The sequence below is a fragment of the Taurulus bubalis genome (assembly GCF_910589615.1).
Source record: "Taurulus bubalis genome assembly, chromosome: 18".
NCBI lineage: Eukaryota > Metazoa > Chordata > Actinopteri > Perciformes > Cottidae > Taurulus > Taurulus bubalis.
Window position 1 is genome coordinate 9,386,904 of NC_136606.1, and position 15,044 is coordinate 9,401,947.

General features: G+C 42.9%; 1 protein-coding gene across 1 annotated transcript in view; it reads right to left on the reverse strand.

Annotated features, from left to right (window-relative positions):
• Positions 1-15,044, reverse strand: part of map3k22 (mitogen-activated protein kinase kinase kinase 22) — a 36,542-nt gene that overhangs the window by 12,445 nt on the left and 9,053 nt on the right. Inside the window, exons 2-8 of the mRNA XM_079233890.1 lie at positions 13,815-13,898; positions 13,016-13,060; positions 7,146-7,255; positions 5,641-5,678; positions 2,103-2,202; positions 1,409-1,525; positions 970-1,084 (exon numbers count right to left, since the gene is read on the reverse strand). Coding sequence (XP_079090016.1) covers positions 970-1,084; positions 1,409-1,525; positions 2,103-2,202; positions 5,641-5,678; positions 7,146-7,255; positions 13,016-13,060; positions 13,815-13,833 — 544 coding nt within the window. The 5' untranslated portion in view covers positions 13,834-13,898. The remainder of the gene's footprint in view (positions 1-969; positions 1,085-1,408; positions 1,526-2,102; positions 2,203-5,640; positions 5,679-7,145; positions 7,256-13,015; positions 13,061-13,814; positions 13,899-15,044) is intronic.

Genomic DNA, 15,044 nt, shown 5'->3' on the forward strand with positions numbered 1-15,044 from the left:
TGGGAATTGATAGAGAGCGGGGTAATTCCATACACTTCACATGACTCGGGGTGGTGGAGGCGCTGATGTTATTGGGGCTATGTGGGAGAGATCGGTGCCGACAGCCATCATAAAGCGCTTTCAGCTGCTTTGCAGGAACGCAAAGGAGCACTGGTGGTTTCTGTGTGTGTCTGAGGTGGAAAAATGACTACAACATTGACCTTTCTGGATAGACCTGATACAAGCGGAGTGAAACGATTCAGACAGGGGAGACGGGGGAGAGCTCAGTATTTCACGTAGAAAAATAAACTGAAACACTGTGTTACCAAACAAGCCGGGAGGGACAACAGAACTGGAGCGTTGCCGTGCTACCTCGGCGCTGAGTGTGACATGATGACAAGAAAAAGACCTTTGACTAGCCTACCAGAGCTGAAGCTTAACAACTACCTTGGTGTATTTGATTTATGTATTCCACACACCAAACTGAGTGAACAAAGTTGCTGCCAGTTTTGGGTCGGACCAAACAAACAAAATATTCTGTAAAGTGTTCATCAGTGAGATTTCTAGGTATATTTTGTTACCTCTGGACAAACATCCTCAGAATCATAGCTATAAAGCAGATGGAGAGCTGCTTGATATGAGAGCCGACACTTGTCCTTGCTATGACCTGACATCCCTCTGGCTGTTAAAGTTGTCACTTGCACCTCCGATTTGCATTTGTCCATTCTGCCAAAGCATGCCCCTCATCTCGCCATTAACATTCCTCTGACTCTAGCATCACTCTACATTGTAAATCGACGCTGACACGCCACCCTTGAGGCCTCAGGACGTGAACAAGACACCTTGGCATCAGCAGGATTTGGTTGCAACTCTGCTTTTTACTTTTCTGGGAGAAATTGCGTCTCAACAGCTCCTGATGGAGCGCTGATGGCATTCCGATTGGTCCGATGTACTTTTCATTTTGTGTGTGTTTTCTACATGGCGGCTCACCTGTCGAGTGTTTGCGCACCCTCTCTGAGCCCTTGAGCAGGGAGCCCTTCAGATCGCCGAGTGACCTTGATGACCTCATCTCGCTCTGTTTGTCCCTGCTGTTCACCTGTAGGTACTAGAGAGAAAAGGACATGGTGTTGGAGCGAGCAGCAAGAAAGAGAAAATAATCAGGAGAGGAAGTGAGGGCGGCATAACATCATTGTTCAGTTACATCATCATATCAGAGGGAGACGTTTGTTTCCTATAAGTGACTGAGTTCAAATAAAAGCTATGATGCAGCTGACTTCATTTAAAGGTTACGTGGTTTTTACAAGACAATGACTTTGTGCAGCTGAGTTCACGCTAACCGGCAAGATTACTATTTACACATGTCTTCTTTATTTCAGGTTGTACAGTGTCTGAACAGTTTCATGTCTTCAATACTTTGTTAGAAGCTCACATGGTTGTTCTTAGGGGTCTTTAGCAGTATCCTGAGCAGCCCGTTGGTCCCCGAGCTGCAGCCCAACGTCAGAACCGCCTGATCCAGATCCTCCTGGGTTTTCAGGGGCAGCAGCAACTGAAAGGACAAGAAAACATACAGCGCACGACCTTTAATTCCCCATTGTTCTTGAATGGTGGCAGGTCAGAGCATCAGTCCATGCATGACGTACTGCAGATGTTATTGTTGTTGTTGTTGTTAGAGGAATACTTCACCCACAAAATGACCATTTGCATATCAATTATGCTCACTACTTCCCTTCCTGAATTTCTGCTAAAAACGTATTAAAAATGTACGGAAAACAATTCGGACTTATCCAGACTCTCACCGATGAGTAGCGTTTCTGTGCGAGCGGCCCCCATTTACTTCAATGAATCAAGATTTTGCTCTGTACTTCCATTCTTTATTTGCCTTTGAGGCAAACGAGAAAGTTTTTTTTCATGAATTTAAGGGAACACGGGTGAGTAATTTACATTCTAATGGTCATCTTATGGGTGAAGAATTCCCTTAAAGCCTCATTAGTCTTCTTTAGTGATTTTCAAGTAAAAACTAAAAAAAAAGATCTTAGAGCTACTGACAGAGCATACATAAATGCTGGAATAGAATCCACATAAATCATGAATTGACTTTTTGCTTTCTAACACTGTTCTTGTACCTCTTTTTCCATGAAGAACATGTCCATCTGCTGGGCAAAGGCCTCGGTCACTTTCTGCAGCAGCTCCTTGATCTTCAGCGGCCTCTGAAACGGGATGATCCTGGGAAGCAGAGAGCGCCGGCGCGGTCAGAGGTCGGAAAAAGAAACTGGTGTTGTGTCTATCTGCGATACTCATGAGCACAGACTCTGAAACCCCGTCTGAGGTGATATTTTGGCAGCTGACTTGGGGCTTTTGCTCATAGTTACCATGTTTGTTATATTTTTCTTTTCATGCCATTATGACACACACAAAAAAGGAGTTCTAGACATGATGAATCTAGTACTTTCCTATTCTTTACTGTGTTGTTGTTGTTGTTGTTTGGATTGGATGACCATGGAAGAATATCTTTCTAATCCATTTCGTGACAGTTTTTCTAAGATAACAAGCGGAAAAATGCAGAGGTCATCTGGTTCAAGGAGAGGAGCGAGCTGATGCTAAAGGAGCTTTTATGCAGCAGAAATAGAACCTTGATGTATATGAATATATGTTAACTACTGTACGCCTCCGTGTACAACTGAATGTGCACACTCGGCCTGTCCGAGCTCAACAGCCAGTGTTTGTAGCGAGTGAATTTAGATGCGTGCGTGTTTGTAAAACTCGACATGCATGAGTGTGCATCGCAATCAGTGTGTGCATCGGCCACTGTTTCAACACCACCAGGGCCTCTCCACTAAGCCCGCACAGAGGCAGATGGGAAACTTCCTGTGAGGAAAGGGGGGGAAAGAAATCTGGAGCGACAGCAAAAGCAGCAGGATGTGTGTCTTTCCCTCCTATTTTAAAGAGTGACAGATACAGAGACGTGGAGATATTTACAGACTGTGAGAGAGAAAATAAAAGGAGACAGCCTGACAAAATAAAGGGAAAGAAAGAGAAAGAGATTCTCGCCGGCCCTTCTTTTCCTCTCTTTTCTATCCCCCCCTCCCTCTGCTTTTGAAGATTCCACAGCCCACTATCTCTTTATAGTATCCTGATAAAAGGACTTGTTTTCATCCCATCATTTCCTCATCAGAGGCCAAAGCTCTGGCTATCTTAATGACTGCTTATTATTTCCCTCATTTGAGGAGAGGATTCTAGGAAGAGGGAGGCCTGCGGATCAGAGGCGAGCAGCGGCACAGCTAAACGCTCTCCGTCTCTGTTTATACTCGCTGATGATGTGTCTGATAAAGAGCTGGAGGGATGTGAAGGGGGGAGGGCAGTGTGGGGGCTGTGAGGATGCAGCCCCAAAAGATATGGCTTTCCTTCCTCTGTGCAAGCATGTGGACACACAGATTTGCAAAGTAAAAAGAAAGCGTTCACACATCCCAGCATACTCTCTCTTTCTCTCATGGACACAATCACAATCACATACACACCAGAAAAAGAAAAAAAAATACAGCCTGGCGCTGTTCCTTTACTCTCTGGCAGGAGACGCTGAGGCAGAGCCAGGGGGAAGAGCTCCTATATCCTGCCCCAAACCTTCAGCGCTTGCCAACGAAAAGAGAGACCGTCCAATTAGATTTCATTGTGGACAGACAACACGGTTATCCTGACTCAGGGACTCCTAATACCTCAAGTGCTGTGCTCAGATATAACGTGTAATTCACACCGGCGCTGCAGCTTGTATTATGATTGTGATCTAATATCACGTTCATTTTTTTTTTTATGTAGTTCAGCAGATTTTCATTTGTTCTTTATGGGATTTTTATTGTATTACTGCTTGTGTTTTGTATTTTGTGTATGTGTCTTCTTACTGAGCTGGGAGTATTTGCACAAAGACCTAGCTACAAATTGCTAACTAGCTATGCTTTGTCATGCAGCTTTGTTCGATGTTCTGTACCTTTCACGAAAAATATGAATATTAAACCTGCGTTAACTGATTTGTTCACTTATTAGCTATCAGTTTATGTGGCTAAGATGCTAGCAAACAGTTGCCTATTTACGCATCCAGCAGACACAAAGCACCAATAGCATTTCTTTGGAGTCATGTGTCCGTCTGCCCAAATGAGTTCAAGTCCAATATTCACTCTCCTTTTAGCTCCGTTTTGTTCTCCACCAACTCCTGAAAAGAATAGCTGGCTCTTTAGCTGCTAAATGCTGCACTTTGTTCACTAGCGAGTCGCTAACTTTGTTTGTCCGGCGTTTGCTGGGTGGGTAGTGTATGATGGTTTCTGGAGATTCCTTATAAAAAAATATATAAATAAATGAAAAGCTGTCGACTTGTAAGAGCAGTGAGAATGCACAAAAACTGTTAAATTGTGGATGAGCCCCTTTTACATATACATTATAATGTAATACATTGTTAATATTTAAAAAAGATATTGATTAGAGCAGTTTTAAATACATAAATATGAGTTGTTGCTACATTAAATAAAAGTGAAAGCAGTCAGAGCTCGGACAGGCATAACATAATAAAAAACTAACGAACAACATAAGAAAGGAAAGAGAGAGAGAGAGAGTGTGAATTCCCAGAGGATGAAAAAGAAATAGACTGAAAAAGAGTTGCTTTTGAAATCCGTGAATGTCTTCCACGGTGAGCTTTTGTGTGTCTATTCCAAGAGAGCAGTGTGGTGTGAGGGGAGCTCTTGAGAAAGAGAAGAAGATGGCAAGACGGAGAAACAGAGGGAGGCAGAAACGCAGGGAGACAGGAACATGAAAAACTCGTCTCCAACTCAGCAGCAGCCAATTAGAGCTGTGAAAAAGCAGAGAGGCCGTATTCTGCGAGAGGAGCGTGTCGTTTCCCTTCTCTTTCTCACTCCTGAGAGCCTGTGGTTTTCTAATCACAGCCTAACTGAACCGATGCCTGTACCCTGGTCTATATTCAGATGAATCAAAGCAATTACTTTAGTCGGTGAGCGAGGGTTTCACGGGGACAAAGTCTGTCTGTGAACTTGAACCTCTACCAGGATGCAAAGCTAAAGGTCAGACCTGAGACCTGAGAAACTCATACTGCATCCATACATGGAACCTCTCCCGGTTCAAAAGATCTGTTATTCATACTGGGCGCCTTCGCTTTCAAAGTGCTCCAACGTGGTAAACAAACTGTAAGGCACCTCGGTGGGAAAACGGCTCACAAGACCGTCTCCAGACAGAGAGTTAATGTAACCATGCTTTGCTTGTTGAATAACCCTGAAGCTGGTGGTGTGAAGGACAATAGATGGCTGCAGGGTAAAGGATGTGGAAGACAGAAAGAAGGCACAAGTAAACAGAAGATGAAGTATTAATATGGGGTGTGCCGTGCCTGCAAGACTGGACACTGTCTTTTCCCTCAGTCCCTCTCTCGGGCCCTCTCTCTTTCTTTTTTCCCCTCTTAAACTGCCCGTCCGAGCCTGAAAACACAAGGCCCCGGCTAAATGTCAAAGCAGGAATTTTCCCTCTCTTTATGCTACTCTGGCATGTAACTGTGATTTCCACTAGACACCAAAATTTCAGGCAAGGCAAAGCATAACAAAAAGGATCCGAACTGAAGAGTTAAGGCTTGGACAGAGGAGTAGAAAAAACAATACGGAGGTTCCAACATACCGTTTTTCTCTCTCATGCTCCAGCTTGACTCTTAAATCCTGTTGAGAGGAAAAATAACAACAGAGGGGAGTTATGGAAGTGGAAAGTAAAAACGTGGGATTTGGGCTGCTGAATGGATGAAAGCTATAAGCTGGACAAGGCATTTAAGTGAAAAAAAATAAATATAATTATAAAATATTTGCTGATTTTCTTTTTCTGCAATAGAAAGATGATATTTCCTTCAACTTGACTCCAAAAAGGTGGCATGATACAATATAAGTGTTCTGTTTTTAAAGTCATTATCCAAGGGAGCAGGAATCTGGAGGAGCCTGAAAGTCTGCATGAGGTCATGCTGATAAGCTAACAGTGACATCATATCAATGCGAGCGACTGGTTAAAAAGAGTAGGGTCTGCTCCAAACTGTCTCTGCTCCTCGCTGTTTGTTTATGGCTCATCTTAAACATTGGTGCTTCAAGAGCAGTTTACCAATTATCATTCCACAGGGGGAACAAACGCTCAAGGAAACAACGTCAGAAAGAGGCGATAGAGAGAAATAAAAACCTGGAAGTTGGCAGGCCATAAACCGTAATCTTTTAAAAGCCTGAGATACTGCAGAGTGATTTGTCTTTGTTACACTGTTGCCACCACAACAGTCAGGGCAAAAGCTAAGCCAAATGCCCTCATTATTTGCTCTGTTTGTGTGCACCTGCGTCATGCAGCTATTCAAGTCGAGGATTCCTATGCCAATAAATGAGCAGCACAATGTCACATTAGCGTCTGCAAAATGTGTTTGAATTTGACTCAGAATATAAGCTCCTTTCAGTCGTATCCTCTCCAAAACTACAGCACAACCTTCACCTGACTTTGGCAGCCAGCAGCCGTCAGTCCAGAGAAACAAAAAATCTAAAAGGAAGGTGATGCTGAGGTTTTGTGTGAAAACCCAGAATGACAGTAAAGGTTAAAGGTACCGCTGTGCTTGTGGTGCGTGTGGTTAATAAACCGTAATTGAGCAGAATGTGTGACAGCTTTAATGTGATACTCAAAAAAAACTAAACTCACCCCCCGTAGATTTGAACAATGCCTGTAAAAAGTTTATAGCTTGCATGATGAGCAGCAGCTGTGATCGGACAGAATTAATATCCGTTACAATGGATTCCAATGGAAGGGAGGTTTTACAGCAGAAACATCTCTAACTATTTATGCAACATTATCCACTTTTTGTATACTCGGCATGACCCAATGCATGCTGCAAAGACCCCACTGATGATTGTAATTCGGATGGAGCTGTGTATTTACACAACTTTTGTCAAAAAAGGATTCTTTGGAAAATGCAGGTGTGATGACTTTCTGTGGATGAACCCAGTTGTATTGACATGATTTGGGTGTCTCTTCTCGGTCAGGAAAGAAACCTTTTACAGACACCATTTAAGCCTACGAGGAGGTCAAAGGTTGATAGCGGCACTCAACAGATAGATTTTGAATGTAGTAGTCCCCTTAAATGAAGCAAGACAGGATGTCATGCGTACCGATTTGTAGAGTAAGGTTCTGTTCTTGGGCTTGTGGCTGTTGTGCTGGGTGTAGCAGCGACCCAGAGCCGCCAGGTCCTTCATAATGGAGTTGAGCGCCTCCTCGTCATCTAAACACAGAAAGATACACATTAGTTAAGCAACATCACTCTCGTCGCCTTGATAAAATAACTGAAACTGCACAATCACCTATAGCTCTATAGACTCACTTTCCATGGTGACATTACTACCCATGCAAACATTCCTCGACATTTAGAGTGTCATGAATGAATGATGTTACCTAAGGAGGTAACGCGAGTCGGGTTTGATCATTTGTCATGTGCTAAAGCTTGTGTTGGCACAGACCAGGCAATGAGGCAACACCTGGTCTGTTACTTCCTGTTCTGCGGAGTTTCCACTCATGGAAATAATCCAGGGGTTTATCTCTTACATAATCAAAACAACATATTAGCTATGAAAAGAGAAGATACCCAGACAATAGAAGTTTTGTTTTATAAAATCGATGTCTTTTCTGCTGTGTATTTCTCTTTAGGTTTGAGAAAGTGAAGAGTTCTCAAACTCTCTCTGTACTCTGCATTCAAAAGCCGTAATGGAGAAAAGGTGTTTAATAATGCAGCATGTGTGTGTCCATGAGTGGCGGGGGGCAATGTGGTGTTGAGTCTGTGGCCTGGAGCTTGGTGATTAAGCACTTTAATATTTCATTCTCTATCAATGGAGAGATTTCAGGAACATAGTTATTTAGTTTAAATTACATCTCCTGTAATCAGACAAAGATGGACCTTTTCCTTCGTCAAACGCTGAGTGATTCAGAATCAAAGTGGCTGCACAAGAGTTGAGTCAAGTGTGTTTCAAATTCATAGCTCACTTCTCACAAGGGACAGGTCGGCAGCGTTCATTAGACCCTTAAAAAATCATTTAGCAAACCTGTGAGTGCAAGAGACAGACGCTCAGCAACTAGCCGGTGTTCCATTTCTCACTCCTCATCTCCCACTTCACTCTTTCTGCCACACACACACTCACTCTCTCTCATGTCTAAAGGGGGCAATCATGCAGATGAGCATGTCAGACATTACCATATCAAGAGACTTTAATAAAACCAATTATCTGAGTGCGGTGATTACAATATAAAGAAGAGGTCGTTGACCTAATCTCCTGCCTGCCTCTCAGATGAGCCCTGGGTGCATTCATTATAAAAACACACACACTTTGTTCACTGGGAAACCGGCCCAGGTGTGTGCCACGCAACACAAACAGCACCTGCAGGTAAGACTACATTCTTGAAAATAAAAAGGGATCTGTGTGTGTGGAAGACCACTGATAATGTCGTTCATAGAGAGTGTGATGGTAGCACAGGGAGCAGATGTGGTCCGAGATGCCATTTGATCTTGTTCGGCTGTCGTTGGCGTTTGTCAACAGTCCGTTAGGTTCACCCAGAGGTCAAAGCAGCCAGACACAAGCACAGATTTACACTCCCAAACTAGGAGCGTATCGATCCAACATTTATCTTTATACCCGTTCTGAGACCTCAACTCAGGATATTAAAATCTGTATACCTCCCTGCTCAGGGGTCCTTTTTATGTCAGGTAAAATAAGGTGAGAGATTGCTGTTGCACCAACAATTGACTACGATTGAATGAATATAGTGAGCACAGAATTTTCCTTTTATACTGTATTTAATTGTGGACCGGGCCGATAGCCGATCTGTTTAATAAAAGGCAGTATCACCCAATAAAGAGCTGGTAAATCAGGTCAGTGGACCCTTAATCCAAATCTAAACAAGCATGCACTAGCAGGTATCAACTTGGTATACATTCCTGCTAAAAGATAAGGAAGTGTTATATTTGCATTTTCCCACAAAACCTATCTATTTTTTTTACTTAGGCTAGAAAATGTCCAATATTTTTTATGTTAAAAAAACAGCAGTGTACAGCAAATCTTTCAAAGTGGCTGAAAATGAATTTTATTTAACAGTAATACAAGTAGAGAAGACTCAAAGTGACCTATACTTAGCTACCTTTAGCCATCATACGCTACTAGTTAATCCAAAACAAATAAGTCTGTATTACTTTTTTATTTTAATTCCAAAGAAGAAGAATGTGTACAATCTCTTCCTTCAGAAGTTTCTCAGAGCTTAACTTTTATCAAAATTCTACTTTTCACTGGAAAGCCACAAGCTCTCTTTGTCGATTTCAAACGCTCACCTCTGGTTAAATTGCGGTCAAACCACACCAGCAGAGAGGTAAATCTTGTTTGACAATCCCAATATAGCAGCCGGCGTGAAGTGAGGAACGACGGCACAATCCCTCCACTTACAAGCTAAAAATAAAGCAGAGTGATAAGCAAAAGTCACACCAAATAAACCTCAGAGAGAGAGAGAATGGTAATCTTCAAATAAAAAATTATAACTTTAACGCTTTATTATGTCAAAGCACCAAACCACGACTAAATTATTGAGAATTAAGTAGAATTATAGACAATCAAGCAAGCACGTCCCTTATCAAACGCTGTGATTTTGCCTCATTAGCACATTTCTCTTTCTAGCAACACGTTTATAACTCAATGTGTAGGCTGTGTGACTGATAAGCTCAGGTAAGTGGGTGACAGGTGAGCCACTTGAGGTGTCTTCCTCTCCACATGCTTGTTAAAGAGACGAGACAAAAGGAACAATAGAGAGAAGAGTGAAATGACATGTACGTATGTAAACAACCCGCATTCCTCCAATCGCACGATGTTCATTCACAGCCCAGCGGTGACACAGGGTATCGAACTGAAACGCCCTGCTGGCGCTCGCAGAGGACGGCGGTTTGTTAAAACACAAGCTGTCGGGAGCGCTGGATGACTAACTGCTCGACCGGGCCTGTCCTCCCCGAACAGGAAGGAACTGAGTCACTGTCTCTGTTCCGAATACGGAGCAGGGCTAACCGCGTTATTCCACACTAGGAAATTAATGGACTTTTGATTGAATAAGTCATAGATGCACATGAGGGAATAGAGCATTTGTCCATGGCCGCTCTGTGACCAAACCAAAAAATAAACTACATGTTGCAATTGAACGGCAAGAAAAGTGTGCATTAAATACTGTTGTGATAATAACAATATAGCAATAACCATCTCTGCGTCTTATTATCGCTGTCTCTCTCTCTCTCTGGTGACACGTGTTGTTTCAGTCAAGCCTCTGCAGGCTCAGAGCTCCAGACTACCCTGAGCACTGGCAGTCAAGGATACCAAACAAACAACAGAGGCCTGCATGCATGTATCCATGTGTGTGTGTGTGTGTGTGTGTGTGTGTGTGTGTGTGTGTGTGTGTGTGTGTGTGTGTGTGTGTGTGTGTGCGTGTGTTTGAAGCCTGCTGTGACCTAAGGGTAATAGCAGAGGGCGAGAGTGGGAGGACTGGTTGGCGAAGGGGGTAGTGCGAGTGTGAGAATTGCGTGGTGGCATACAGAGCCGGCAGTGATGGCGGCCTATAAATTAATGTATTACATCACTGAGGCCTGGTCGGCGGTCGCTGCCAGGCCGAGGCCAGCCAAGGCTAACCACCAGCACAGTGGAAAGCAACCAGCTCACACATCCCTGCCAGCAGCAGCCACACAAAATCAACTACAAGAACTTGAGGAACCTTGAATCAACTCGACCGAGAGACGGGTTAAGAATTTGTTGTCTGGTATTTGGATGGGTCGGAATACCTTCAGTTCATTTCCTGTGCTTCTTCTTGTATCTTGGGTGAAATGTGATAAGCATAAGAAAAAAAGGGGGAATTCCAGGAAGCTGAGCAGAGTGAGCAACATTACACAATGGAGGCTGATTGCTGGGCATTGCATCATCACTCTTGCATCTTTCTTTCTTTCTTTTTCTCAGGCTAAAGCCGAGAACTGTGAAAGTGGCAGCGGAACTCCAGTTCAAGATGGTTTACGTAAAAGGAGTATTTCTCGCTGTCGAAAGTTAGATTGTGTAGAATTAGACTGGATATCCTTGTATTGCTTTACTTGGCTGTTGCACCACAGGGTTTGCACCCAAGTAGTGATCAGTGCAGCGTGGTGGCCTTTTGCACTCTAGCGACTTATACTGTTCAGGTGAAAAGACCCACCTTGCCCTTCGCATTCTCATTGGCTCAAAGAGGTTATGTAATATCTCACGCAAGAGAAGATGCAACATTCTCTCCAAGGGTTTGTTCTGATATTTGATGCAATTTGACAGCCTTTCTTGACATTTGTGGAAAACAAAAGCTTTTCCTCTGCAGCAAATTTGAAAAATAACCAACGCTAATTTAGTGGTACAGGTCTTGGAGGTGAGTGCATGGGTGTAGATGTGATGCAATGTTCTGTTTCTCTCTATATAATGTGAGATTCAGCAATAAAAATACTTGATTAAAAGAGTTATCCTCCAGCCTTCTCCAAAGGCAGTACAGCTAAGAGAGTTTGGAGTTTAATATGCAGTCACAAGCTAGTGTTTAAAGAATAACACTGGCTTCAAGAGGCGAGTGCTGCAACTTGCACGCTAACAAAGTGTTTGGAAGGGCCAGCAACTGTGTGTGTGTGTGTGTGTGTGTGTGTGTGTGTGTGTGTGTGTGTGTGTGTGTGTGTGTGTGTGTGTGTGTGTGTGTGTGTGTGTGTGTGTGTGTGTGTGTGTGTGTGTGTGAGAGAGAGGCGCGCGGCCTGAATGAAGACATTGAGGGGATTTCCTGGTGCCGAGAAACACATCATGGCAAAGGCATCCGGCAGGACCAGCAGCTGGAGCCAAAAGTGTCCTCACTCTGCAGCAGAGTCCGAGCTCTGACGCACAACTCACTCACACACACACACTCGCAGAGATACACACACTAGCTATAATAAGCAAGACACACTCTTTTCTACACACCTTGCTGTTTATCGAAACTGCGACACAGCTAATTTACCACCTAATGGGTGTAACGTTTAAACCCCTGAAGTTAATCTTTCACTGAGAATAATGAGCCTGATGCAAGGCAGGGTGCTGAGGGTGTGTGAGAATGGTTACGCAATCAATGTTTGCACAAGGACTCTACCGAAAGTCTTTTATTGGAGAATGTCTGCAATCATTTCTATTCAACATCTAAATACTGTGACATTCCTTCACGTTGCCTGTGTATGCTTCCACTTCTTTGTAACGAGCTCTGAAAGACTTTACGTGCACCGAATCCATGTTCAGGAAAAGTTTGATGTTTTTCAGATAAATGCCCATTTTCTCCTACAGAGTTATTTACACCTACTCCAATATTTATGAATGGAGTTTATTGCTAGCTTGAACTATCAGTTAGTGCTGCTGGCAACTAGTCTTATACTACGTTTAGTTAGCTAAGCTAGCTCCATAATCCCCAGAGACCCGCCAACATTACGTATCAGGCTCAGTTTTCAATCTGGGGTGAAGGTAATTGGTATCATGCTACATATTTTGGCAAGGGAAAAACTGGAATGGTCATATTCACAGGGGTCCCTTGACCTCTCACCTCAAGATATGTGATGTAAAATGGGATCTTTGGGTCCCCACAAGTCTCCCCTTTACAGACTTGTTATTGCATGCACTACGAATGTGTTATTTTTGTATTTGAATATATCTAAACTAAACAGTCTTGAAATTGCATAAATGTGGCATGACAGATCTGAATTCTTATTTCTGATTTGTGACTAACACAACTTGACCCACACTGCTGAGCTGCACCTCAAGCTTAATGGGATGTATATCGCTTCTATGTGGCCTCTAAAGATCCCCTGATCCCCCCTTAAAAAAGACAAAAAAAACGGCATAACCAACAATCCTTTGGCAGCAAAGAGAATCCCCCCAAAAATGAATCCTTCCAAAAAATGTCAAACAATTTCTGCAATGTGGATTTTTCATCTGAGACAACTACGGTTTACCTTGTGAATTCCTGTGCTGTCCCGGTCCATTTTGGAGACCGTCATCTGTGGAAACAAAGGCAACGCGGTTTTGGATCGCAGTGGAAAGCAGTCAAAAATAAAGAGCCAGGATTGAGCACTCAGCTTCAGTTACGATGCAGACATAGTGCATTGTTCTTGGTTTTGAAAGGTAAGAACAGACCACGCATATTGATTGTTTTGAGCTTTAAAGGCCTGCAGGTCCTGTGCACATGCAAATGCACACAGGAGAGAGTCTGTAGTTTGAGTTGTGTTCTGCAGAGGAACTCAGTATGTATGTATGTATGTATGTATGTATGTATGTATGTATGTATGTATGTATGTATGTATGTATGTATGTATATGTGTATGTGTGTGGTGTGTGTGTGTGTGTGTGTGTGTGTGTGTGTGTGTGTGTGTGTGTGTGTGTCTGCTTGAGTGTTTGGGACTGGTTTTGCATAGATGTAGGAGTGCATAATGTGTGTTCAGGCCTCGTAGGTGTGAATATAAATACAATGTGCAACACCGGTATACTTAAAGTTTTTGAGGGAGATATGTGAGCATCTAGAAAGTCGTCCATTAATTTACTACAAAAATCAGGAATACAACATTGGTACGAACAACAACTTACAAAGAACAAAACAAAACAGGCCATCTGGAGCTGTTAACAGCCTCCTCACACTCTGACACGTGTTTTTTTTTCCGTACTGTTCCTGCCAGAGGATGCGAGAGCGGTGTGTATGTTTGTGTGTTTTCTGTGTGTACTGTGCTGTACCGCAACCTGCTTTTGAACACTACTCACCCATATTTACTGTCATCATCAGGAAGTGGCCCCGTTGAACTCGAGCCCAGAGCTCAACTTCTCTCTGCAAGCGAAGATTTCATCCTGAGAGCGAAAAAACAAAAACAACACTGTTTCAACATCCAAGAACTGTGCCACTTTCCTTCAGCTGGGCGACCATAATATTTCTGGCATTGTACAAAAACAATGACAAAACAGGACGCAGGTGGTAGTTTCAACACAAAGCTGTTTCTCCACTATCAGTGTCACCGCTTCTGTTATTTAATAATCTGTATTTATCCAAGATAGTCTCTTGAGGCTGATATAATCTCTTTTTTTTTGTTTTGTTTTTACACTACTACTGGCAAACAAATAACAACATGACAAAAAAATGTAAAATCCTGCGAGTGCCCTGATGTCTCTTTTTTGCTGTATACTCTGAAAACACAGCAGCCGTGGAGGAATTCCTAGTTTTTTTGATGATGGAGGATCCACGTGCCCTTGAGATCCCACGGCGCAGCAGCGAAGGCAGACGTGGGTGTTTGCCTAACTGCCTGCCTCAGGTAAAGACCATGAGCACTTATAACACAAAGCCAGAGCCTTCTTTATGCATTACATTGGTAAGAAAAAATAAATTAAAAAAAGACAGAAAAGAGTCTTTTAGGAGTAAACAACTTCACTTCCCACTTCACATTGTTTAGGTACATCAAACCACTATTTTATAATGCAGTGAAATGTTGTCTTCCACAAAAACTATGGGAAACATTTTGTTTTTTCTTTGAATGCAAGCCTAGAAAAAAAAGGGGAAGAGGAACTAGAGAAACAGCTGCCGTACAGTATTTTGTGATATTAGAATGTCTGTGCTGGTGTAGTGTGATGTAGCATCAATCACAGAGGCATTTAGGGCTGGCCAACGGGAAGATGCAGAGCCAAAAAAGGCTCAATTTAAGACTTGTTTAACCTATCGGGGGCCATAAATCAAAGCTAGCATGTGGCCAGTAGCACAAAAATAGACAAATTAACAGTGTAGAGATGTGTCAGTTGAACAGCCATGTATTTTCAAAGTTCATCAACTTTAATTAACATTAGCCACCATAAGCTACCGGTCATCCCAGACCAAGTACGCTTGTATCAGCAAAACTACAGCGTGTAGTGAGGGAGTAGACGGCCCTTCACTGTCTATGAAATCATGTGCAGAAGGAACAATGTGCCATTTATCTTTCATAATCTGCCTTTAAAATGCAAAATAAA